The sequence below is a fragment of the Bos mutus genome, chromosome 4, assembly GCF_027580195.1.
Source record: "Bos mutus isolate GX-2022 chromosome 4, NWIPB_WYAK_1.1, whole genome shotgun sequence".
NCBI lineage: Eukaryota > Metazoa > Chordata > Mammalia > Artiodactyla > Bovidae > Bos > Bos mutus.
Window position 1 is genome coordinate 11,070,645 of NC_091620.1, and position 27,436 is coordinate 11,098,080.

Sequence of the window (27,436 nt, forward strand, 5' to 3'; positions counted from 1 at the left end):
GTTGAATTAATGAAAGAATGAGTAAAAAATTTTCAAAGTTTTTTAATTTTTATTACACACTAAAATTTTTCTCTGTAGGATCACTTGAAATACGATTGCGTAAACATTTGAACTAAAGATCTTGAGACCTAAGTTCCAGCCCTGCCATCCATTTCTTGTGTAACTTGGTTAGATCATTTCTTGGAGTTTCACCTTGTGTGTCTGACACTATGGCTTGCAATCTTGACTCTAAAATCCAACACAAAATAGATTCCATATATAAAAATTGTCTATGCATGTCATCTGTAGTAACATGTATGACCTCCAATACTTTGGCCACCTGATGCGAAGAGCTGACTCATTTGAAAAGACCCTGATGCTGGGAGAGGTTAAGGGCAGGAGAAGGGGACGACAGAGGATAAGATGGTTGGATGGCATCGCTGACTCAATGGACATGGGTTTGGGTGGACTCCAGGAGTTGGTGATGGACAGGGAGGCCTGGCGTGCTGAGGTTCATGGGTTCGCAAAGAGTCGGACACGACTGAGACTGAAATGAACTGATGACATAAAACCAGGTACAATTATAAAGGGTTATTATTTTCCAAGAAAGTGTGATCTAATAATGTGCTCTATTTCTTTTTCTGGAAGGGCCAATCTTCCAAACCTCTGACCTCAAAAAATTATGTTATTTTTTGGAAACTGACAAAATTTAACCAGAGACTATTAATCTATTTCCATGTTTAAGCTATTGCTTTGCTCTTTATTGTACTGTGAAACTTGCTATGGTCCATCATCTCCATTTCTACAATATTACAAATCTCATGACACATAATGCCTCATGCAGGCACCAAAGATTTTTTTTTTTAGCTGTACTTGGAAAACTATTCCAAATAAAGTATCCAATTAGCTAAAGACCAGGGGGAAATCAAGATTGAATATACAGGAATAATGACTAAGTCTGTTATGGGAAGATCATATTTAATTACATGAAACAGTCATGTAATGTAATTTGCATAATGTCCTCCACACCGTTGTTGTCGCTGTTTACTCACTGCGTCGTGTCTGAGCCATTTCCGACTCTGTGGACTGTAGCCCGCCAGACTTCTTTGTCCATGGGATTCTCCAGGCAGGAATACTGGAGTGGGTTGCCATTTCCTTCTCCAGGGGAATCTTCCAGACCCAGGGATTGAACCTGTGTCCCCTGTATTGGCCGGCGGATTCTTTATCACTGAACCATGATTATTATTCTTAAAGTATCTCTGAGCTGATAAAAATCTCGAGACTTCACCCTGGTTTATCTCTGACTCTTCTATCAAACATTTAAAAAGAAAAGTCTCATTTTCCAAATCCAATAAAGATTATTGGCCACACAACTGTGCAAAATGCAACTGTGTGGCTACAAATAAAGTTCAACAAAGCACAAGCCTTAACCAGTCTGCTCCACTGTCTCCTCGGAGAAGGGAAAAGGCAGACAGCTGAGGTGCAGCACCGAGGGAACAAATACTTGTCCGCCCCTATGATTTCTTGCTAGCCACCTTCCTGCAGCCAGAGGCACTTTGACGCCTGTGTGTCTCTCCCTAGCTCCCGTCATCTTCAGCACTTTCCCTTTCAGTTCAGTTCAGTTCAGTCCCTCAGTCATGTCTGACTCCCCGCCACCCCATGGACTACAGCACGGCCAGGCCTCCCTGTCCATCACCAACTCCCGAGCTTACTCAAACTTTAGTCCATTGAGTCGGTGATGCCATCCAAGTACAGCTTTCCCTTTCAGATCAGATCAGATCAGTCGCTCAGTTGTGTCCGACTCTTTGCGACCCCATGAATCGCAGCACGCCAGGCCTCCCTGTCCATCACCAACTCCCGGAGTTCACTGAGACCCATGTCCATCGAGTCAGTGATGCCATCCAGCCATCTCATCCTCTGTCGTCCCCTCTCCTCCTGCCCCCGATCCCTCCCAGCATCAGAGTGTTTTCCAATGAGTCAACTCTTCGCATGAGGTTTATATTCTTTGCAGCCAAAGATGGAGAAGCTCTATACAGTCAGCAAAAACAAGACCAGGAGCTGACTGTGGCTCAGACCATGAACTCCTTATTGCCAAATTCAGACTTAAATTGAAGAAAGTAGGGAAAACCACTAGACCATTCAGGTATGACCTAAATCAAATCCCTTATGATTATACAGTGGAAGTGAGAAATAGATTTAAGGGCCTAGATCTGATAGATAGAGTGCCTGATGAACTATGGAATGAGGTTGGTGACATTGTACAGGAGACAGGGATCAAGACCATCCCCATGGAAAAGAAATGCAAAAAAGCAAAATGGCTGTCTGGGGAGGCCTTACAAATAGCTGTGAAAAGAAGAGAAGCAAAAAGCAAAGGAGAAAAGGAAAGATAAAAGCATCTGAATGCAGAGTTCCAAAGAATAGCAAGGAGAGATAAGAAAGCCTTCCTCAGCGATCAATGCAAAGAAATAGAGGAAAACAACAGAATGGGAAAGACTAGGGATCTCTTCAAGAAAATCAGAGATACCAAAGGAACATTTCATGCAAAGATGAGCTCGATAAAGGACAGAAATGGTATGGACCTAACAGAAGCAGAAGATATTAAGAAGAGATGGCAAGAATACACAGAAGAACTGTACAAAAAAGATCTTCACGACCCAGATAATCACGATGGTGTGATCACTGACCTAGAGCCAGACATCTTGGAATGTGAAGTCAAGTGGGCCTTAGAAAGCATCACTACGAACAAAGCTAGTGAAGGTGATGGAATTCCAGTTGAGCTTTCCCTTTACTTCAGGGGAAATGCAGCGTAGCTGTCTGCCCGAGGTCTCGCGAGGGTGACCCCGTTGCCCTGGTAACGAGTGCGGCGCGCCACGAGGTGAAGGGCGTGGCGGGGGCTGCTCAACTGCGGTAGAGTTTTATCCAGTGTTGGGGCTGTTGGCGTCTGGGGCAGAGCTGCGGCTCCCGGCACGGAAGAGGCGGCTGGCCGGGCCGCGGGACGACTGACCTGGCCGGGAAACTCGGGGCGAGGGGGAGGTGGCCGCGACGGGACAGGGAAGTGCCGAGGGGGACAGTCCCTAAGGGGAAAGATAGCGCCCCAGAAAATGTGCCCTTCCCCCTACTGCTGGGTCGCGAAGTAAGTGTGGGAGGAACACCTGGGCCCCCCGGGAATTGTGGCTTCACTGTCCTTCCAGCCGAGGAAGTTGTTCCTGCCCGCGGAAGGCCCCCCGCACGACTGGGCGGGGCGGTGCCGGCAGTGTCGCTTCTGAGATAGAAGAAGCGCGCGGAGGGAGCGCCCCTTAGATCTGCCTGTGTCTGTGGCGTCCCTGGCGCTTAGGTTCTACCCTGCAGCAGGTTGGTGCGCCTCTTATTTTCACCTAAAAACACAGAACCAAAATTTATACCAGTCTAGTTTTCCAGAATTGGAGTTGCGGTCCCCAAACGGAAACTTCAGTCTCTTACTACTGAAGGAATCACCCATAAGACAGACTTTTCTGTTGTATTCGTAGTTTTTCCGCTATGGAGCTTGGGCTTTATAGAGTCCTCGCTCTAAACACTTTGTTGAAAAGAGCGTCTTTATGTCGTCCACGCTCTAAAACCCTTTTTGTAGAAAAGAGCGTAAACCAGTAGTTTCAAAATTAGTAAATTCCTTTAGTCTCTCAAAAATAGTAGACTCTTGACAAGCAATTTCTATTATTTCATTGTCTTTACCATTTAAGAGAATACTCGCATTGGGAGGATTAATGGTCGTTGTCGTATTGATTGAAATTCCAGTAAGACTTACAACCGAATATTTAGAACAGACAGTATCTACAGAATATCAACCAAAATACAGAGAATAAAAGCCTATTTTCATTTGAAAAATTACGCAGAAAAAATATTAACTATATTATTGAAACTCAATGCCTGAATCAGTAACTGTAAATTTTCTTTGATTCATGATTTTTTTTTAATGCCTCAGGCTCATTCTGAACTTTCTATCGCTGTATGGTATTTAATTGTAAATAGAGGATGTAAATGATTTGACTGGGTACCCTGGAAATTCCTTTTTCAATTAAATTATTTACTTGTTTTTTCTTTTGTGATTTTTGTCTCTAATAAAAATAGAAAATTATTTAAATCTTTGAAATTAAAGGTTTAATTAGCTGTGTCCTAATTTACTTTATAGAGGAACCTTTTGTCACTATTAATTAAATTGAATATATTTGGGGATAAACATTTAATGTGTGCTTAAAAAGAAAACTACCAAACAAGTTCCTTACAAATTGTTTTATAGCCAACCTACATAATAAAAGAAATTTCAAGCCAGATACTGGAAGAGATGTCAGAAGATTCAGAAAAGGAAGACTATTCAGACAGAACAATCAGTGATGAAGATGAATCAGTATGTTTTTCTCAACTTTATCCTACTTAAAACTTGTTATAAAATACGAATTCCCAGTAAAAATGTTATCAATTCAATTGACTAACAATCAGTTGGATACTTAAATCACTTGTCACTGAAGTTGGGAAATAAATTGATTGAAAGCAAAGCTGTAACTGTGTGCAGTATGCCCTATGTAAAAAGAGAATCTATATTGGGGTTTATTTGAGAAAGTATTTTGGGTAAGACTTCTCTGAGTTATCTTCAGAGTGCGACCTCCTATTTCTAAACCTACTGTGTGTCACCATAATAGGTTTCCTGTGGCAGTGATGTAGCAAAAGTACATAGAGGAAGAAAGCGGGGAGGGGAGAAACAGTAGTTTTTCTCTATAAACAAAATAGCTCAGCAGTAGTTAAAAAGATTTCTTCTGGTTCCAGCACATATTTCTAAGAAATTCCCTTCACATTTTAGTAAAGTATAAATTATCTATGTAAGTTAAGGTCCCAAAATAAACTCCCCATATGAGGTATAACCCATTAAAATGTCTGCGGCTTTCTGAGTTTCTTGTCTTTCTTCCATTTTCCGGTTAATTTTATATTGAATTTGAATTGTTTTGCCAGGTTTAACAAAAATCTTTAAACTATTTCTTCTCTACAATCATTAATATGGCCTTGCCTTGAAGAAGAGAAATAAAAGATGAAAACTTTGTTTCAGGATGTCAAAGTGTTGGGTACTTTGAGACCAACAGCTGATAATAACCCTTTAATTTTTTCATTTATTAAAGATTAAAGACACATTCAGTTCTAAGCATTAAGATGTAAAATATTTCTGGATTGAAAAGCTGTTTTTAAAATAGAAATATTTTTAAATTCTCTTGTTTTAGGATGAGGATAACTTTATGAAGTTTGTAAATGAAGACATCCATCAGTGTGCACTTCTAACAGGTTTGAAATTATTCATATATTCTCCCTTCTCTTTCTGATAAGACCTTAAGTAGATGAAAAATGAGAGAAAGCTAGAAAAGTCAGAGTGAATAACACAGGAATTATTATTCTGTTATTGGTAAGGAGAGATGTATTTTTAATAAGAGTATTTTGGAGTTTGAGCATTTTTTTTAATTGCAGTATAGGAGATTTACAGTATTCTGTTAGTTTCAGGTATACAGAAAAGTGACTCAGTTATATATATATAATATAGATAGTTTTTCACATTATTTTCCATTATAGGTTATTAGAAGATAATGTAATTGCCTGTGTTATTCAGTAAAGCCTTGTTTTTATCTATTTTATGTATAGTAGGTTGTTAATCCCATACTCTTAATTTATCCCTCCCCCTTCCTTTCCCCTGCGATAACCATAAATTTGTTTTCTATGTCTATGAATCTGTTTCTATTTTGTATATAGATTCATTTGTATTGTTTTTTAGATTCCACATATAAACCATATTGAAGTTTGTGTTCCTCTGTCTAACTTCACAGGTATTTTAAAAAATGGTACAAATGAACTTATTTACAAAACAGAAATAGACTGATAGGTTTTTGAAAACAAACATGTTTACCACAGGAGAAATGTGGGGGAGGGATAAATAAGGAACTTGGGCTTACATACATACAGGTATAATGTTCTCAAGGTCCATTCATGTATTTTTGAGGTCCATATTGTTGCAAATGGCCATATCCCATTCATTTTTATGGCTGAGTAATATTTTATTATTATATATATGTATACAATACATCTTAAATCAGTCATCTATTGATGGGGACTTGGATAACTTCCAAATCTAGGCTATTGTAAATAGTGCTGCTATGAACACTGGAATGCATGTCTCTTTCTGAATTAGAGTTTTAGTTATTTCTGGATATAAATCCCAGGAATGGGATTGCTGGATCATATGGCTGTTCTATTTTTAGCTTTTTAAGAAACTTCCATACTGTTTTCCATAGTGGCTACACCAATTTACATTCCTACCAACAGTGTATAAGTGTTCCCTTTTCTCCGCACCCTCTCCAGCTTTATTCTTCGCAGACTTTTTGATAGTCATTCTGACCTGTGTTAGGTGATAACCTCATTGTTCTTTTGATTTACATTTCTCTGATATTATCAGTGGTGAGCATCTTTTCCTGTGCCTGTTGGCCATCTGTGTCTTCTTTGGAAAAATATCTATTTAACTGTTCATTTTTTGACTAGATTGTTTGGGGTTCTTTTTGTTTGTTTTTAAATTTTATTGGAATATGGTTGGTTTGCAGTGTTGTGTTAGTATCAGGTGTGCAACAAAGTGATTCATTAATACATATACGTATATTCATTTCTTTTTCAGATCCTTTTCTCATAAAGTTAATTACAGAAAATTGAGTAGAATTCCTTGTGTTATACTGTAGGTCTTTGCTGGTTATCTATCTTACATATGATGCGGTCTGTATGTAACCGCAAGTTTCTTATTTATCCCTCCCCCACAACATTTCCCCTGTGATTACCATGTTTGTTTTCAAAATCTATCAGTCTATTTCTGTTTCATAAATAAGTTCATTTGTATCATTTTTAAAAATTAGATTCCACATATTGGTGATACATATGATATTTGTCTTTGTCTGACTTACTTCACGTAGTATAATAATATCTAGGTCCATCCATGTTGCTGCAAATGACATTAATTTGTCCTTTTTTATAGCTGAGTGATATTCCATTGTATATATGTACCACATCTTATCCATTCCTCTGTCGATGGACGTTTAGGTTGCTTCCATGTCTTGGCTATTGTAAATAGTACTGAAATGAACATTGGGGTGCATTATCTTTTCGAATTATGGTCTTTTCTGCATATATGCCCACGAGTGGAATTGCCAGATCATGATGGTGTTGTTGTTCAGTTACTAAGTTCAGTTACTAAGTCCACCTCTTTGTGACCCCATGGACTAAAGCCCGCCAGGCTTCCATGTCCTTCGCTACCTCCCAGAGTTTGTTCAGATTCATGTCCATTGAGTTGATGATGCTATCTAACCATGTCATCCTCTGCCACCCACTTCTCCTTTTGCATTCAGTCTTTCCCAGCATCAAAGTCTTTTCCAGTGGGTTGACTCTGCATCAGGTAGCCAAATTATTGGCACTTCAGCTTCAGTCCTTCCAATGAATATTCAGGGTTGATTTCCTTTAGGATTGACTGGCTTGATCTTGTGGTTAAATGGATTCTCAAAACTCTTTTCTAATACAATTTAAAAGCATCAATAGTTCTTCGACACTCAGCTTTCTTATGGTCCAACTCTCACATCCATATTGACTACTGGAAAAACCATAGCTTTGACTAGATGGACCTTTGAGGGCAAAGTGATGTCTTTGCTTTTTAATACACTGTCTAGGTTTGTCATAACTTTCCATCAAAGGAGCAAGTCTTTTAATTTCATGGCTGTAGTCACTATCCACAGTGATCTTGGAGCCCAAGAAAATAAAATCTGTCACTGTTTCCACTTTTCCCCTTCAATTTGCCATGAAGTGGTGGGACTGGATGCCATGATCTTAGTTTTCTGAATGTTGAGTTTTAAGCCAGCTTTTTCACTCTCCTCTTTCACCCTTATCAGGAGGCTCTTTAGTTCCTCTGTACTTTCTTCTATTAGAGTAGAATCATCTGCATATCTGAGGTTGTTAATATTTCTTCTGTCATTCTTGATTCCAGCTTGTGATTCATCCAACCTGGCATTTTGCATGATGTACTCTGCATGTGTGTGTGCTAAATCATGTGTGCTAAGTCACTTCACTCGTGTCTACCTCTTTGCAACCCTGTGGACTGTAGCCCGCCAGGTTTCTCTGTCCATGGGATTCACGCAAGAATGCTGGAATGGGTTGCCATGCTCTTATCCAGATCTTCCTGACCCAGGGATGAAACTCACATCTCTTACAGTCTCCTGCATTGGCAGGCAGGTTCTGTACCACTGGCACATATAAGTTAAATAAACAGGGTGATAATATACAGCCTTATCCTACTCCTTTCCCAATTTTGAACCAATCAGTCATTCCATGTAAGGTTCTAACTGTTGTTTCTTGACCCTCATACAAATTTCTCAGGAGACAGGTAAGGTGATCTGGTATTCCCATCTCTTTAAGAATTTTCCAGTTTATTGTTATCTACACAGTCAATGGCTTTAGTGTAATCAATGAAGTGGAAGTAGATGTTTTTCTGGAATTCCCTTGCTTTCTTTATGATCCAGTGAATGTTGGCAGTTTGATCTCTGGTTCCCCTGCCTCTTCGAAACCCAGCTTGTACATCTGGAAGTTCTCAGTTCGTGTACTGCTGAAGCCTAGCTTGAAGGATTTTGAGCATAATCTTACTAGCATGTGAAATGAGCACTAATTGTGTGGTAGTTTGAACATTCTTTGGTACTCCCCTTCTTTGGAATTGGAATGAAAACTGACCTTTTCCAGCCCTTTGGCCACTGCTGAGTCTTCTAAAAATGCTGACATATTGAATGCAGCTCTTTAACAGCATCATCTTTTAGGATCTTAAATAGCTTAGCTGGAATTCCATCACCTCCACTAGCTTTGTTCATGGTAATGCTTCCTAAGGCCCACTAGACTTCACATTCCAGGATGTCTGATTTTAGGTGAGTGAGTGACCACACCATCATGGTTACCTGGGTCATTAAGACATTTTTTTGTATAGTTCTTCTGTGTATTCTTGCCACCTCTTCTTAATACCTTCTGCTGCTGTTAGGTCCTTGCCATTTCTGTCATTTATTGTGCTGTCCTTGCATGAAATGTTCCCTTGATATCTCCAGTTTTCTTGAAGAGCTCTCTAAGTCTTTCCCATTCTATTGTTTTCCTCTACTTTCTTGCAGTGTTCATTTAAGGCCGCCTTATCTCTCCTTACTTTTCTGCTCCATTTTTTCTAAGGGACTCTTGCCCACAGTAGTAGACATAATGGTCACCTGAATTAAGTTCACTCCTTCCCATTCATTTTAGTTTACTGATTCCTAAGATGTTGATGTTCACTCTTGCCATCTCCTTCTTCACCATGTTCAATTTACCTTGATTTGTGGACCTAATATTCCAGATTCCTATGCAATATTGTTCTTTACAGCATAGGACTTTACTTTCACCATCAGACACATCCACAGCTGAGTGTTGTTTCTGCTTTGGCCTGCTGCTTCATTCTTTCTGGAGCTATTAGTAATTGCCCTCGGCTCTTCCCCAGTAGTATAATGGACACCTCTCAACCTGACGGGCTCACCTTCCAGGGTCATAGCTTTTTGCCTTTTCATACTGTCCATGGGTTTCTCTGGGCAAGAATACTGGATTGAGTGGTTTGTCATTCTGTCCTCTAGTGGACCATGTTTTGTCAGAACTCTCCACTATGACCCATCTGTATTGGGTGGCCCCACACTGCATGGCTCATAGCTTCTTTGAGTTATTCAGGCTCCTTCTTCAGGACAAGGCCTGTGATCCATGAAGGGATGCTTGATCATATGGTGGTTCTATTTTTAGTTTTTTATCTCTTTAAGAAAATTAGTGATACCAAGGGAACATTTCATGCAAAGATGGTCACAGTAAAGGACAGAAATGGTATAGACCTAACAGAGGCAGAAGATATTAAGAACAGCTGACAAAAATACACAGAAGAACTATACAAAAAAGATCTTCATAACCCAGATAACCATAATGGTGTGATCATTCACCTAGAGCCAGACATCCTGGAATGTGAAGTCAAGTGGACCTTAGGAAGCATCACCACAAACAAAGCTAGTAGAGGTGATGAAATTCTAGTTAAGCTATTTCAAATCCTAAAAGATGATTCTGTAAAAGTGCTGCACTCAATATGCCATCAAATTTGAAAAACTCAGCAGTGGCCACAGGAATGGAAAAGGTCAGTTTTCATTCCAATCCCAAAGAAAGGCAATGCCAAAGAATGTTCAAACTACTGCACAATTGCCCTTATCTCACATGCTAGCAAAGTAATGCTTAAAATTCTCCAAGTGAGGCTCCAACAGTATGTGGACCGTGAACTTCCAGATGTTCAAGCTGGATTTAGAAAAAGCAGAGGAACCGGAGATCAAATTGCCAACATCCACTGGATCATCTAAAAAGCAAGAGAGTTCCAGAAAAACATCTACTTCTGCTTTACTGACTAAACCAAAGCCTTTGACTGTGTGGATCACAACAAACTATGGAAAGATTCTTAAAGAGATGGAAATACCAGACCACCTGACCTGTCTCCTGAGGAACCTGTATGCAGGTCAAGAAGCATCAGTTAGAACTGGACATTGAACAACAGACTGGTTCCAAATCAGGAAAGGAGTACTTCAAGGCTGTATATTGTCACCCTGCTTATTTAACTTATATGCGGAGTATATCTTGTGAAATGTGGGGCTGGATGAAGCACAAGATGGTTCAAGATTGCTGGGAGAAATATCAATAACCTCAGATATGCAGATGGCACCACACTTATGGCAGAAAGTGAGGAAGAACTAAAAAGCCTCTTGATGAAAGTGAAGAAAGAGAGTGAAAAAGTTGCCTTAAAACTCCACATTCAGAAAACTAAGATCATGGCATCTTGTCCCATCACTTCATGGGAAATAGATGGGGAAACAGTGGCTGACTTTATTTTTGGGCTCCAAAATCACTCCAGATGGTGGTTGTAGCCATGAAATTAAATGACGTTTGCTCCTTGGAAGTAAAGTTATGACCAATCTTGATAATATATTCAAAAGCAGAGACATTACTTTGCCAACAAAGGTCCATCTAGTCAAAACTATGGTTTTTCCAGTAGTCATGTATGGATGTGAGTGTTGGCCTGTAAAGAAAGCTGAGTGCCGAAAAATTGATGCTGTTGAACTGTGGTGTTGGAGAAGACTTTTGAGAGTCCTTTGGCCTGCAAGGAGATCCAACCAGTCAATCCTAAAGGAAATCAATCCTAAATATTCATTGGAAGGGCTGATGCTGAAGCTGAAACTCCAATACTTTGGCCACCTGATGCAAAGAGCTGACTCATTGGAAAAAGACTGATGCTGGGAAAGATTGAAGGCTGGAGGAGAAGGGTATGACAGAGGATGAGGTGGTTGGATGGCATCACCGACTCAATGGACATGAGTTTGAGCAAGCTCCGTGAGTTGGTAAAGGACAGGGAAGCCTGGCGTGCTGCTGCAGTCCATGGGGTCGCAAAGAGTCAGACACGACTGATCAGCTGAACTGAGGCTGGAGGCTGAAGCTCTCCATTGCCAGAATGCAAGATCCTGAGCAGACCTTTCTGATAGAAACTTCAGGATACCCCTAGAAGTGTGGGTATCCCTCCACCTCCTGGGAAGACTGGCCCAGACTCAAGAGACACTGTCTGCAAAGAGAGTGATGTGTTTTAATATATGGGGGATTGTTTGTGGTGTAGAATAAAGGCTCGAAGCTTAAGCCGAAGTCATGTCTGAGTGATTAGGGCACAGGATAGAGGAAGTGAATGCCTCCATCATGCCTCTGCAGCCCACCAAGCCTGCTCCTTGGGTCGGGGGGAGCCCAGTCTCAGAGGCCTGAACTTAGTTTCCTGTGATCCAAAAACTGGCGGAGATTAACAGAAGAGTCAGGAAATGAAAACAGTCCCATATTTACTACAGAATAAAGCAGCAGCTCATCCCTGCTGTCTTAGACGAGTAAGCAAATAATCAGTGCAGGGAGTTTCTGTAATTCTAACATCTCTCTTTAACATCAGTTCAGTTCAGTCGCTCAGTCATGTCCAACTCTTTGCAACCCCATGAATTGCAACAGGCCAGGCCTCCCTATCTATCACCAACTCCCAGAGTTCACTCAGACTCACGTCCATCGAGTTGGTGATGCCATCCAGCCATCTCATCCTCTGTCGTCCCCTTCTCCTCCTGCCCCCAATCCCTCCCAGCATCAGAGTCTTTTCCAATGAGTCAGCTCTTCACATGAGGTGGCCAAAGTATTGAGTTTCAGCTTCAGCATCATTCCTTCCAAAGAAATCCCAGGGCTGATCTCCTTTAGAATGGACTGGTTGGATCTCCTTGAAGTCCAAGGGACTCTCAAGAGTCCCCACCAGTCTTCTCCAACACCACAGTTCAAAAGCATGAATTCTTCGGCGCTCAGCTTTCTTCACAGTCCAACTCTCACATCCATACATGACTACTGGAAAAACCATAGCCTTGACTAGACGGACCTTTGTTGGCAAAGTAATGTCTCTGCTTTTGAATATGCCATCTAGGTTGGTCATAACTTTCCTTCCAAGGAGTAAGTGTCTTTTAATTTCATGGCATATAATCACATAAATTATGGATTTCCTTGGCAGCCCAGACCATAAAGAATCTTGACTGTATTGTAGGAGACTTCCTAGGTCAGGAAGATCCATTTTGAATTTATTTTTGTGTATGGTATTAAGAGAACTTGCTAATTTCATTCTTTTACATGTAGCTGTCCGGTTTTCCCAGCACAACTTATTGAAGAGATTGTCTTTTCTCTATTGTATATTCTTGCCTCCTTTGTCATAGATTAATTGACCATAAGGGTAGGGGCTCATTTCTGGGTTTTCTGTCTTTTTCCATTGATATACATGTTTATTTTTGTGCCAGTTGTTGTTGAATCGCTAAGTCATGTCTGAAGCTTTGTGACCTCATAGACTGTAGCATGCCAGGCTCCTCTGTCCTCCACTATCTCCCCAAGTTTGCTCATATTTCATGTCCATTGGGTCAGTGATGCTATCTAACCATCTCATCCTCTGTTGTCCCTTTCTTGTATTGCCTTCAGTCTTTCCCAGCATCAGCGTTTTGTGCCAGTACCATACTGATTTGTAGTATAGTCTGAAGTCAGGGAGCCTGATTCCTCTACCTCCATTTTTCTTTCTCAGGATTGCTTTGGCTATTTGGGGTCTTTTGTGTTTACATAGAAACTGAAAAAAGTTTTTTCTAGTTCTGTGAAAAACTCCATTGGTAATTTGATAGGGATTGCACTGAATCTGTAGATTGCCTTGGGTAGTATAGTCATTTTGACAATATTGATCCTTCTGATCCAAAAACATCATATATCTTTCCACCTATTTGTGTCATCTTCTGTTTCTTTCATAAGTGTCTAATATTAATAATTTTCAGAGTACAGGTCTTTTGTCTTCTTTGGTAGGTTATTATTTTTGATGTGATGGTAAATGGAATTGTTTCGTTAATTTCTCTTTCTGATCTCTCATTGTTAGTGTATAGGAAATTCTGCAAGATATTTCTGTGTGTTAATTTTGTATACTGCAACTTTACCAAATTCATTGAGCTCTAGTACTTTTCTGGTTGCATCTTTAGGATTTTCTATGTATAGCATCATGTTATCTGCAAACAGTGATGGTCTTACTACTTCTTTCCCAATTTGGGCTCCTTTTTATTTATTTATTTTTTCTTCTTGGATTGCCATGACTAGGACTCCCAAAACTATGTTGAATAAAAGTGGCAGCACTGAACATCCTTGCCTTGTGCCTGATCTTAGAGGGAATGCCTTTAGCTTTTCACCCTTGAGAATGATGTTAGCTGTGGGTTTGTTACAGAGGCCTTTATTATATTGAGGTAAATTCAGTCTATGCCCACTTTCTGGAGAGTTTTTTTTTTATTATTATAAATGGCTGTTAATTTTTTTTAAAATTTTGTCACTTTTTCTGCTATTGAGATGATAATTTTTATTCTTCAGTTTGTTAATGTGGTGTATCACACTGCATTATTACAGTGTGAAGAATTGCAGATATTGAAGAATTTTTGCATTCCTGGCATAAATCATGGTGTATGATCCTTTTAATATATTGTTGGATTTGGATTGCTAGTATTTTGTTGAAGATTTTCACATATGTGTTCATCAGTACTATTGGCCTGTAATTTTGTGTGTGAGGGGTGTGTGTGGGTGGGTGTGTGTGGTGTCTATGTCTGGTCTTGGTATCAGAGTGATGGTGGTCTCAGAATGAGCTTGGGAGTATTCCTTCCTCTGGAATTTTTTGAAAGAGTTTCAGAAGGATAGGTGTTAACTTTTCTAAATGTTTGATAGAATTTGCCTAAAGATAATGGAGGTCATCTGCTCCTGAACTTTTGTTTGTTGGAAGTTTTTAAATCACTGTTTCAATTTCAGTACTTGTATTGGTCTATTTATATTTTCTGTTTCTTCCTGGTTCAGTCTTGGAAGGTTGTACCTTTCTAAGAATTTTGTCCCTTTCTTCTAGGTTGTCTGTTGTATTGGCATATAGTTGTTTGTCATCATCTCTTATGTACCTCTGTATTTCTGTAGTGTCTGTTGTGACATCTCCTTTTTCATTTCTAATTTTATTGATTTGAGCCCTCCTTTTTTTCTTGATTAGTCTGGCTAAAGATTTATCAATTTTGTTTATCTTTTCAAAGATCTAGCTTTTAGTTTTGTTGACCTTTTCTGTTGTTTTCTGTGTCTCTGATTCATTTATTTCTGCTCTGATCTTTATGATTTCTTCTACTAACATCAGGTTTTGTTTGTTCTTGTTTCTCTAGTTGCTTTAGGTGTGAGGTTAGGTTGTTTGAGATTTTTATTGTTTTCTGAAGTAAGACTGTATTGCTGTAAACTTCCCTCTTAGAACAGCTTTTGCTGCATCCCATAGGTTTTGGAATGTCATGTTAAACTGATAGTCATACAAGTTTAAAGAAAGAAAGAAGAAGAAAGCAAGTTGCTTCAGCATGTCCGACTCTGCAATCCTATGGACTGTAGCCCATCAGGCTCCTCCATTCATGGGATTTTCCAGGCAGGAATACTGAAGCGGGTTGCCATTTCCTTCTCCAGGGGATCTTCCTGGCCCAGGGATCGAACTCAAGTCTGCCACATTGTACCATCTTCGCCACCAGGGAATCCCGGTACAAGTTTAAACACAGTCTAAAGGAGCTAAATTTTTATACTCTCTTGCCAGCATTTTATGATTCTGATGTTGTGTTTTATATCCTCATGCTTATCCTTTTAGTATTAATTATAGTTATAATAGATTTTGCAGGATTTTTGGATTGTTTTTAGTTTATGTACTGGCTTATTTAAGTGATCTTCAGTCCTTTTGTATATTTGCCTTTCCTGTCGTGATTTTCCCTGTCCTACAGATACTTGCTTCTTTTCTATCAGAGAAGACCTTTCAATATTCCTTTTAGTTTAGACTTAGTGTTGCTGTATTCTTTTAGTTTTTGCTTGTCTGAGAAATCATTTCTCTCTCCATCTATTCTAAATGATAATCTTGCTGGTGGAGTATCCCAGGTTACAGGATTTTCTCTTTCAGGACTTTGGCTATATCATGCCACTCCCTTCTGACCTGCACAGTTTCTGCAGAGAAATTAACCTTATGGGGGTTCCCTTGTAACTGACTGTTTTTCCCTTCCTGCCTTTAGAATCTTCTCTTTGTCTCTAACTTTTGCTGCTTTAATTATAATATGTCTTGATATAGATCTGTTTGTGTTCCTCTTGTTTGGGACCCTTGGTGCTTCCTGTACTTGAATATCTGCTTCCTCCTCTAGATTTCAGGAAGTTTCAGCCATAATTTCTTCAAATACATTTTTGATCCCCTTTCCTCTCTCTTCTCTTTCTGGAGCCCCTTTTATACATAGGTTGGCACTGTTTATATTATTCCATTAAGTCTTGTATGTTGCTTTTTTTTTTTTGTCTTTCTGTCTGCTATTCTAGCCCAGATGGTAAAGAATCTGCCTGCAATGCAGGATACCTGGGTTTGGTCCCTGGGTCAGAAAGATCTCCTGAAGAAGGGAATGGCAACCCACTCCAGTATTCTTGCCTAGAGAATTCCAGAGACAGACCAGGGGGTCACAAAGAGTTGGACACTACTGAGTGACTAACACACACTTGCTCCTGTTCTGATTGAGTAATTTCCGTTATCCCACCTTCCAAATCACTCGTTCATTCTTCGGTGGCACTTAGTCTGCTATTCATTGCTTCTGGATTGGCTTTCATCTTGGCAGTTGAATTAGCTAATTTTAATTGGTTCATCTTTGTAGTCTAGTTCCTTGTTCCAGTGATTTGCATTTCTAATGATAATCTTTCTTAATTTCTTTACCATTTTTATAACTTCCTTTTTGAACTTGGAGCTTGGTCACTTGACCCCTTGGTAAGTGAAGAGGTGTGATTGGTTTCGTAGTGTCTAGAGGCTGTGCTCCATGTAGGCTAGGGTTTCATCTTTCTTTGTGGTTGTCATTGCCTCGTTGGGTTCTGTCTGCTCCCCGGTTTTGGGAATAGAAGTCCTGAGGGTTGGGTCGGATAAGCCTCCATTGAGTGTATGCCCCTTCCCAAAGGAGGTGATTGCTGAAGCAGGTGTGCTCCTGTGGTCACAATGCACCTGTGCATCACTTGTGTACGTATCCACAGTTCTTCTCAGAAGCAGCTCAAAGTCATATCCCTTTGCCCATTGTGTTTGTCCCAGATACAGTACACGGTTGTGGTGTGGAGTGGACTGGGGCTGAGGATGTGGACATTGTGGCTGCAGGAACTGAGGTGGCTGTGCTGCCGCCTTGGGACTTGGGCTGCCTCTCTGGCACACTTCTCCCTGGACCTGTCTGCTCCACATCTGGCGCTGAGCTGCAGCGTGGGGTGGACGGAGCCCGAGCGCAGTCACTGGGAAACAAGTTGTGGCATATTCTTGACCATGGCCTGTGTACCCAAGGTTTAGCACTTAGCTGCTTCACACATTCTTGTGGCACTGCCTGGTGTGTACACAAACAGTGCTCTTCACAGCTCTGCCAGCATCACACCCAGGCACCCTGGTCTGATTCTGTGTAGTTAGACGAAATCTTTGCCCTTATCTGATGCCAGGTTGTAGTATGGAGTGAGTGGGGACAGGGTGCTCACCCCTTCGGTTTGGAAAGTGCAGCAAGGCAGCAGCTGCCAGTGCAAGGCTCTCTCCACCCTGTCAACCAACTCATGTGCACCCCTCACAAGTAGAGTCTAGGTTCCTCCAGCCCTTTTCTCTGTCTCAGTGGATTTCCCAGCAGGCAAGGGGGCTTGTCTCCTTGTGCAGGACCCAGGACTGGGATGCCCTGATTGTGAGTCTGTCTGCTCCCTCCCCAGGGTAAGGGTCTGCACATGCAGCATTCTCTTCCTTACAGATCCCTCTCAGAGGCACAAGTCCTACCTGACTTGGTGCCCTTTTTATCTGTCTTACTGGGTTACATGAAGGTCTTTATTGCTGCTTCAGTTGTATAGGAGACCTTCTGCCAGTTTCCAGTTAGTTTTCTCTGAGAATTGTGCCACATGGAGGTTTTCTTAAATGTATTTGTTGGGAGGGGTGAGCACCTCATGGTCCTACTTTGTCATCTTGATCTCCCCCTGAAGTTCAAACTTTTAAGGTTTGTTTGATTTTTATATAAACTAAATGAAAGTGGTCATTATAGAGGACTTCACCTAACATAAGAATTTACCTTGACATTGCATTTTTTTTTTTTTTTTTTTTTGTCCATGCTGTGTGGTGGCATGCAGGATCTTAGTTCCCTGACCAGGGATCCAAATCATGCCCCCTGCACTGGGAGCATAGTCTTAACCACTGGAATGCCAGAAAAGTCCACTTTGACGTTTCTTTAAATAATCAGTCCTTTAAATGCAACTATAATATGATTCAAATTTTAATTTTCCTAAACATTATGTTCTGGAAATACATCCTTATGTAAAATGAAGTATGCCTGTGTGAAGAGTTTCTATAATAAAGTCATTCATTTGCAAATGTACATGTATATGACCATCTTGATGTATACTTGATTTAAAAATTTTTTACACTGTTTTAGAGCACTTTCAAATATACATTAAAATATTTCTTCTAAATATTCACATGTCAGAGATATTCTGAAATTGAAGATAGGTTTTTATCTTTATTTGATCATTTTCACCACCATCCTAAAACAGATCTTCCTTTTTGAGATAACCACTGTTCTCAGTTTGGCATGTATCCTTCTAGACCTTTTTCTTTTCATTTGTATACATACCTATACCCATTCTTATAGAAAATTTATAGTACTATTTTGCAGACTTCTTCCCCCACATTTTTCTCTTTAAAATTTTGCCTATCTGTTGGAAGAAAGACAGTAACTCACTATTTTAGCTAACGTTTCTTGATTGCTACAGAAATTGAGGATTGTTTCCTATGCTTGACTATTTATATCTACCTTATTATGAATTGCCCATTTGTGACGATTCTTTGTTAACTTTGTTTACGTTGTTTCTGTTACTTAGAATTATTTTGATGGTAAGTTTATTGTTACTTATTTATGGCTCTTTATTTTTATATCTGTTTAAAAGCTACAAAGACCTTCTCTATGCCAAGATCATGAATATAATCTTCTAAATTTCCTCTAAGTCCTTTTACCTACTTGTTTGAATTTTTATATTTAATTTCTATATGAATTTACAAAATAGTGAGAGGTACAAATCTAATTTTATTTTCTAACTCATAAATAGCTACCTTGTCATTTTTGAGTCATACTGTAAATTAGACAAAATGTCGCCTGTTCACACAATGGAATGCTAGATGATTAATAACTGTTGGGTAAATGGATCCAAGTAAAAGTCCTGAGAAGTAGCAAGGGAAGGTAATATTATCCCTTATTTGCATGTAGTAAGATTTATGTTCAAAGAGGCTGCATTGGCCAACCAAAATCATATAAAAACAGAGTGGTAGAATAGAACTCAGTTTGTCTGACTCCTAGTCCAATTGGTATATCTGCTGCTGCTGCTGCTAAGTCGCTTCAGTCATGTCCAACTCTGTGTGACCCCATAGACGGCAGCCCACCAGGCTCCTCTGTCCACAGGATCCTCCAGGCAAGAATACTGGAGTGGGTTGCCATTGGTATATCTGCTGTCGTACAAAAAATAGCCAAGAATTAAATCTAAAAACCCACATTTCAGAGGTGAAAGAGCAAAGGAGTCAGTGAGACAAAATGGAGAACCAAGTATGTGGAAAATAAAAGAAAACTAGGAAGTATAGCATCATTAAAAAAACAAGGGAACAGAGCTTAAAGAGGGATGATTATCAACATCACGTTGATGGTCCATAATTATCCCATAAAAAGATGGCCACCGCATTACCTACTTGGAACAACCCTATTGTACTTTATGCAAATATGTTCCTGGGGTTATATATCACATAGTGACCCTGAAATGAGAATTGAGATCTTGTATCTCAGAGTTCACTAGCAAGCTCTGAGAATATAGTTCCAGTAGGTGGTCAGGAATTAAGGTCAGTGTGTGTCTTTTAATGCATTAGACAAATGTTGCAGCCTCAGTTTGATTAAGTTTAAGAAGGCTTAGCCATAGACAGTTTGCTAGAAAAATCGTAAGAAACAAGTATTTTTAGAGTAGCAGTGAGAATTTAGCATAAATTAATAGTATATAAGGTCAACAGATATTTTCTAGCTATTATGAAAATTATTTTAAAATTTCATTAATCTTTTTTTAATGCCATGAAATATAACATTTTATAACAATATCCACAAGTATTCATAAATTAATGTTATTAGAAAAAATAGACTATGTAAAATAATTATAGGAATTGGGGTTTATCCTTCTTATCACTCATGATTGTATTTGAATCCTTTTTCAGCTGACTCTATTAGTGACCCATTTTTCCCCCGGACTACACAGATACTGTTGGAATATCAGCTAGGGAGATGGGTGCCACGTCTTCGTAAACCACGAGATTTATATGGTGTCTCGTCTTCTGGTCCGCTGAGCCCAACACGGTGGCCATACCACTGTGAGGTCATTGATGAAAAAATCGAACATATTGGTATGTTCTTAGCAAGTTTTGGGGATTCAAACATTGGCAGACTTACTGTGCCAAACTTGACTTCAGTAAAAACACTCTTGGTATTAAACAGTATGTTCCAGCAAAAATATAACACAAACCATGTATATAATTTTTAATTTTTTAGTAGTTACATTTAAAAAGATAAAGTGAAATCGACTTCAAAATATATTTTATTTATTCCAAATATATTTAAAATATTTTACATTTTTAATGTGAAGTCTTTGAAATCTAGTCTATATTTATACTCACTTTTCAGTTCCATTTTTTCCACATCCTCATCAACACTGTCTTTTGGTTTTGGATAATAGCCATTGTCAACTTAAAAAAGTAGTCACAACCTAGAAGGTGAGAGTTATGTTTTATTTGGTGGGAAATTTTTAGGACTTCAAGCTGGGGAGATGCCATCTCTAGTAACCCTGAGACAGCTGTTCCAAGGGGGCAGGGGGAGGAGTCTGGTTATACAGAAGTTTGCAGCAAGGGGCAGGTAGTCTGAACATCAAAAGATTATTGTTAATTAAGGAAAACCAGATTATCTCAAGGAATTTAGTGCTTTTCTATGTATGGGCTTAGTGAAATCATTTTCATATTGAAATCTTTTTCTAAGTCTGGGCTTATTGAAATCATTCCTTTCATTGCCCCAGCTATCTGGGGCCAGCATCCTACAATTTGATTACTCACATCCTTAGTTCCTTGCTGTGACATCGTTGTGTATTGATAGGGCAGAAAATACTCCATTTCTCCATACCATCCTAACATGTATAAGATGATGTCTCACTGTGGCTTTGATTTACAATTCTCTAAAGATTTTTGATGTTGACAATGCAATCTTTATCAAAATTTTACAATGGTATTTTTTAATAGAAATAATAAACAACTCTAAAAATTCAGATGGAACCACAAAAGGCCACAAATAGTCATATCAGTCTTGAGAAAGAAGAACAAAGCTGGAGACATCACACATTCTGATTTCAAAATATATTACCAAAAAACTACAGTAACAAAAACAGTATGTCACTGGCATAAGGACACAAATATAGGCCTATGGAACAGAATTGTTGTTTAGTCACTAAGTCATGTCCAACTCTTTGTGACCCCATGGACTATAGCCTGTCAGGCTCTTCTGTCCATGGGATTTCCCAGGTAAGAATACTGGAGTGGGTTGCCATTTCCTTCCTCCAGGGGATCTTCCCTACCCAGGGATCAAACTTGGGTCTCCGGCACTGGCAGGCAGATTCAGACTCCAGAAGTAAATCCATGCATATATGCCAACTGATATTTAACAAGAGTGCCAAGAATCCACAATGGGGAGAGATAGTCTGTTTAAAAATGTTGAGAAAATTGGATGTCAACATGCAAAGGAATGAAATTGGGACTTTATCTTATAAAAAGTCAACTTAAAACAGACTAAAGACAAACTTAAGGTCTGAAACTGTAAAACTGCTAGAAAAAAAACAAGAGGGAAGCTTCATGACATTGTTCTTGGCAGTGATATCATGGGTATGACAGGAAAAACACAGGCAACAAAAGCAAAAAGAGACAAATGGAAATATACATCAAACTAAAAAGCTTCTGCACACAAAGGAAATAATCAAAATCATTAAAAGGCAGTTTGTGGAATGAGGAAAAATATTTGCAAAACATATTTGATAAGGGTTAATCCCTTGTGGCTCAACTGGTAAAGAACCTGCCTGCAATGTGGGAGACCTGGGTTTGATCCCTAGGTTGGGAAAGAGGCTACCCACTCCAGTATTCAGGCCTGGAGAATTCCATGCAAAGACTAGGACACAACTGAGTGACTTTCACATCACAAAATCTCTAAAATATGTAAGAATTTCTGTAGCTCAATAAGAGAATAATAACCAGACTAAAAGATGGGCTAAGAATTTAAATAGACATACAAATGAATAATAAGTATATTTACTGACTTTTTATGTGAACTGTTTGATAAAAATACTTTGCCCATTTTGTTGTTGGTTGTACTTTTCCTTTTCTTCTTGGTCTGTAAATGCTACCTACATATTCAGGAGGTTGGCTTGCTGCTGCTGCTTCTGCTAAGTGGCTTCAGTTGTGTTCAACTCTGCAACCCCATAGACGGCAGCCCGCCAGGCTCCTACATTCAGGCAACAATACTGGAATGGGTTGGCTTACTATGTCATAGACCTGGCATTCTTTTCTTCTTAGTTTGTCACTTTATCATTCAGAAATTTTTAATTTTTATATAATCAGTATGTCTACTGTTTTTCTATGACTTCTGGGTTTTGAAATTTTCGTGTCTCTCTCAACACTTTTTTTGGTGGTTTTTTCACAGAGTGCCAGGCTAGGCTCCCTGTGTTATACAGCAACTTCTTACCAACTATCTGGGAAAGACTGAAGGCAGGAGAAGGGGATGACAGAGGATGAGATGGTTGGATGGCATCACTGACTCAATGCACATGAGTTTGAATAAGGTCCAGGAGTTGGTGATGGACAGGGAAGCTGGCTTGCTGTAATACATGGGGTCGCAAAGAGTTGGACACAACTGAGCAACTGAACTTAACTGAATGGCTAGTATATTTCAAAAACAATTCAGATTAATAGTCAGTGGGATCTGGTTGTTATGGTTCCTGAGGTAATGGTTGTTAGGATGATGATAATGTGATGGGATTTATTAGTACAGGAAGGGTATAAACCAACATTTTAGGGATGGGCCTAATGGCTCATTTAGCTGACTTTCCTATAGAATATGGTATTATGTGGTAGCAGAAAGAATTTTGAATTCTTAAGGGTAGGTTCAATTCCTATGATTCTAAAGGTAAGAGAATTTAAACCTCTATTTACTCTATCAAAGTTACTTTTATCAGACATACTTCTTATGTTTATGGAGGGATGCTTGGTATTGTAGAAGCCTGATATTATAATGGGTAATGAGACATGTCATATGATTTGGACTAGCGTTAGATGGCATCACGAACTCAGTGGACATCAGTTAGAGCAAATTCTGGGAGATATTGAAGGACAGGGAAGCCTGTTGTGCTGCAGTTTCATGGGTTTGCAAAGAATTGGATACAACTTAGCAACTGAACAACAACAAGTGTTAGCAGTATGAAATTTTTTTTCCAGATTCATAGGAAAAGATTGTTAGTGATAGTGTTCTGATAATGAAGTTGGTTGTGTATAGATCTGGTATATAGGGCTATGGAGTGCTCCTAGCAACAGGATTATTGTGAAAATGTTTATTCTGATAATGTCTGCTTAAGAAAAATACAACAAATTTATCTGCTGCATATTCTACATTGAAACCTGATAAAGTTCAGAGTTTCCTGTTAAGTCAAAAAAAAAAGCTCAGTTAGTTTCTGCTAGAGTAGAAATAAATCATATAGCTAGGGGTCATGATGGGAAGATTATTTGTAAATGTTCTTGTGTTGTGATGAGGGTTTTAAGGGTGAAAGATCTATTTATTAAGAGAACGTATAAAAGAATAATTCGGAGAAGGCAGTGGCAACCCACTCCAGTACTCTTGCCTGGAAAATCCCATGGACGGAGGAGCCTGGAAGGCTGCAGTCCAAGGGGTCACTGAGGGTTGGACACGACTGAGTGACTTCACTTTCACTTTTCACTTTCATGCATTGGAGAAGGAAATGGCAACCCACTCCAGTGTTCTTGCCTGGAGAATCCCAGGGATGGGGAGCCTGGTGGGCTGCCGTCTCTGGCGTCGCACTAAAGTGACTAAGCAGCATAAAAGAATAATTACTAGTGTTACTTCATATGAAATTGTGCTGCTGCTCATCAGGCTCCGATTAAGTATTTTGAGTTGGAAGCCCATCCAGCTCATAAGGTGGAGTTTACAGCTAGGCTTGTTATAACTATATATAATACTCCTAGACTTATATTAATGAGGGGGGTAGGGTATAGCTAGGGGGATTCACATGATTAGGGTTAGAGTTAGGGCTAGGATTGGTACACATGGTGAATATGGAAATGGAGGGTGCAGCTGGTCATAGTGGTTCCTTAATGAATAAAATGACTGTTCAGCAATGGGTTGTAATAGACCACATGGTCCTGTGATATTTGACTCTTTTTAGTTGCATATAACCTAAATTTTTCATTCAATTAATGTTAGGAATGCTATGACTGAAAGAAGAGGATAACAAGTATTAATATATTAATTATAAACATTTTGTTAGGGAGAAGATTTGAATCTCTGGCTTTAAGTTTTATACAATTTCTGGGTTCTGCCACCTTAACAAACCCTGGTCTTGGGTAGATGTTTTGTATCTGTTAAGTTGAGACTGTGTCATTAACTAGTTTTAACATAGTTTTTAAAGTAGACCTTATTTCTCTTGTTCTTTCATACTGGAAAGTGAAGTCGCTCAGTTGTGCCCGACTCTTAGCGACCCCATGGACTGCAGCCTACCAGGCTTCTCCGTCCATGGGATTTTCCAGGCAAGAGTACTGGAGTGGGGTGCCATTGCCTTCTTCTTCATACTGGAAGAAGTATATAATAGATAGAAACCAACCTGGATTACTTCAGTCTGAACTCAGAGATGACAGAGGATGAGATGGTTGGATGACATCACTGACTCAGTGGACATGAGTTTGAGCAAGCTCCGGGAGTTGATGATGGACAGGGAAGCCTGGCATGCTGCAGTCCATGGAGTCACAAAGAGTCGGACACGACTGAGCAACTGAACTGAACTCAGATCGTGTAGGATTTTAGTTGTTGAACAAATGGACCTTTAATGGTGGTTACACCATTGGGGTGTCCTGATCCAACATCAAGGTTCTAAACCTAGTATTATTTATACTAGGTATATCAAGCCTGGCTGTAAACATCAAGGTCGATATGAACTCCAGAATAGGATTTTACTGTTATCCCTATGCTAACTTGTTCTGATGGTCAGTTTTTTGCATCAGTAAGTCATAATATGTTTTGACTAGTAAGTCTAGACTTTAAACCCTTAGAGGCTTTTTTGTTCTCCAGGGTCACCACAACCAAAATTGTCCACCTATATAAATTTTTGTTACCTCTCGGTGGTTTAGTTATTTTTGTTGTTGTTGATAAAGCTCCATAAGACCTTCTCATCTTGTTTTGTTATTCCTCTTTCTTCACAGGAAGGTCAGTTTCACTGATTGAAACTAAGAGACAGTAAAACCCTCGTGTGGCCATTCATACACGTCCTTATTTAGAGAACAAATGATTATGCTACCTTGGCCTGGTCAGGATGTTAACAATTGTCACTGGGCAGGCAGTGCCTCTAATACTGGTTATGCTAGAGGTGATGTTTGGTCAACAGGCAGGGTTTGTGTTTGCCAAGTTCCTTTTACTTTTTAAAATCTTACCTTGGGTGCCTGCCTGTATTGGATTAACAGTATATTTGATAAATAGTTTAATGTTGAGTTGTATTAATATTTCAGTTCAGTTCAGTCACTCAGTAGTGTCTGACTCTTTGAGACCCCATGAATTGCAGCACACCAGGCCTCCCTGTCCATCACCATCTCCCGGAGTTCACTCAAACTCACGTCCATTGAGTCAGTGATGCCATCCAGCCATCTCATCCTCTGTCGTCCCCTTCTCCTCCTGCCCCCAATCCCTCCCAGCATCAGAGTCTTTTCCAATGAGTCAACTCTTCACATGAGGTGGCCAAAGTACTGGAATTTCAGCTTTAACATCATTCCTTCCAAAGAAATCTCAGGGCTGATCTCCTTCAGAATGGACTGGTTGGATCTCCTTGTAGTCCAAGGGGCTCTCAAGAGTCTTCTCCAATACCACAGTTCAAAAGCATCAACCTTCGGTGCTCAGCTTTTTCACAGTCCAACTCTCAGATCCATACATGACTACTGGCAAAACCATAGCCTTGACTAGACGGACCTTTGTTGGCAAAGTAATGTCTCTGCTTTTCAATATGCTATCTAGGTTGGTCATAACTTTCTTCCAAGGAGTAAGCGTCTTTTAATTTCATGGCTGCAATCACCATCTGCAGTGATTTTGGAGCCCCCAAAATAAAGTCTGACACTGTTTCCACTGTTTCCCCATCTATTTCCCATGAAGTGATGGGACCAGATGCCATGATATTCGTTTTCTGAATATTGAGCTTTAAGCCAACTTTTTCACTCTCCTCTTTCACTTTCATCAAGAGGCTCTTGAGTTCCTGTTCACTTTCTGCCATAAGGGTGGTGTCATCTGTGTATCTGAGGTTATTGATATTTCTCCCCGCAATCTTGATTCCAGCTTGTGCTTCTTCCAACCCAGCGTTTCTCATGATGTACTCTGCATATAAGTTAAATAAGCAGGGTGACAATATACAGCCTTGACATACTCCTTTTCCTATTTGGAACCAGTCTGTTGTTCCATGTCCAGTTCTAACTGTTGCTTCCTGACCTGCATATAGGTTTCTCAAGAGGCAGGTCAGGTGGTCTGGTATTCCCATCTCTTGAAGAATTTTCCACAGTTTATTGTGATCCACACAGTCAAAGGCTTTGGAATAGTCAATAAAGCAGAAATAGATGTTTTTCTGGAACTCTCTTCCCTTTTCCATGATCCAGCAGATGTTGGTAATTTGATCTCTGGTTCCTCTGCCTTATCTAAAACCAGCTTGAACATCTGGAAGTTCACGGTTCACGTATTGCTGAAGCCTGGCTTGGAGAATTTTGAGCATTACTTTACTAGCATGTGAGATGAGTGCAATTGTGCGGTAGTTTGAGCATTCTTTGTCATTGCCTTTCTGATGTAAACTTATGCAAGGAAAAATACTTCTTGTTACTCATATTAACATTGTTGCCTCTATTAGTTCATAGATTAGTCCAATATAAATTTAGGAGTTGATTTGCTTGTTACTGATTATTAACGTAAAATTATTTGTGAGCTTTAGTACTTTCTTAATTGCCAGCTGTTTTTGAACCAACTGTGGTGTTGCTTATTTTTACTCTCTAGATAAGTTTGTACCCATTTCTAAAAAGCTATACCATTTTAGACTAACATTTAAAAATACATTAAAACTTATAAAAGATTTTTAGTAATTTTAAAAGTTGAACTAAAATTCTTTTCCTGGACAACCAGCTGTCACCAGGCTTATTAGAATCTTCTCACTACTTTGCTACATAGATGAGTTTGTTTTAATAAACTGTTTCTAAGTAGCTCATCTGGTTTTGGGATATTTAAGTTCTCTTTGTTAATGCTTGCTAGTTAAATCATTATGTGAAAGGTACAAGGGGTAAACTTTGTTTTTTTGTTAGTTTTTAGGCTTCTTTCATCACTCCCTAACTATTTTCTCTATAGTGCCAGAAGATATTAAGTTTCTATCTCCTACACTTTGAATGTTGAATGAATATTTTAGTTTGCTTATACTAGTAGAATAGAGAAGGGTATTA

General features: G+C 39.4%; 1 protein-coding gene across 3 annotated transcripts in view; it reads left to right on the forward strand.

Annotated features, from left to right (window-relative positions):
- The first annotated feature begins 2,408 nt into the window (after positions 1-2,408).
- Positions 2,409-27,436, forward strand: part of LOC102270336 (AGBL carboxypeptidase 3) — a 98,577-nt gene continuing 73,549 nt past the window's right edge. For 2 of the 3 annotated variants that reach the window (XM_070369042.1, XM_070369043.1), the window contains exons 1-3: positions 2,409-3,330; positions 4,253-4,360; positions 5,223-5,283. In XM_070369042.1, coding sequence (XP_070225143.1) covers positions 4,298-4,360; positions 5,223-5,283 — 124 coding nt within the window. In that variant the 5' untranslated portion in view covers positions 2,409-3,330; positions 4,253-4,297. Of the gene's footprint in view, positions 3,331-4,252; positions 4,361-5,222; positions 5,284-27,436 lie in introns of those variants that run through there. The other variant, XM_070369045.1, reaches the window with a different exon arrangement.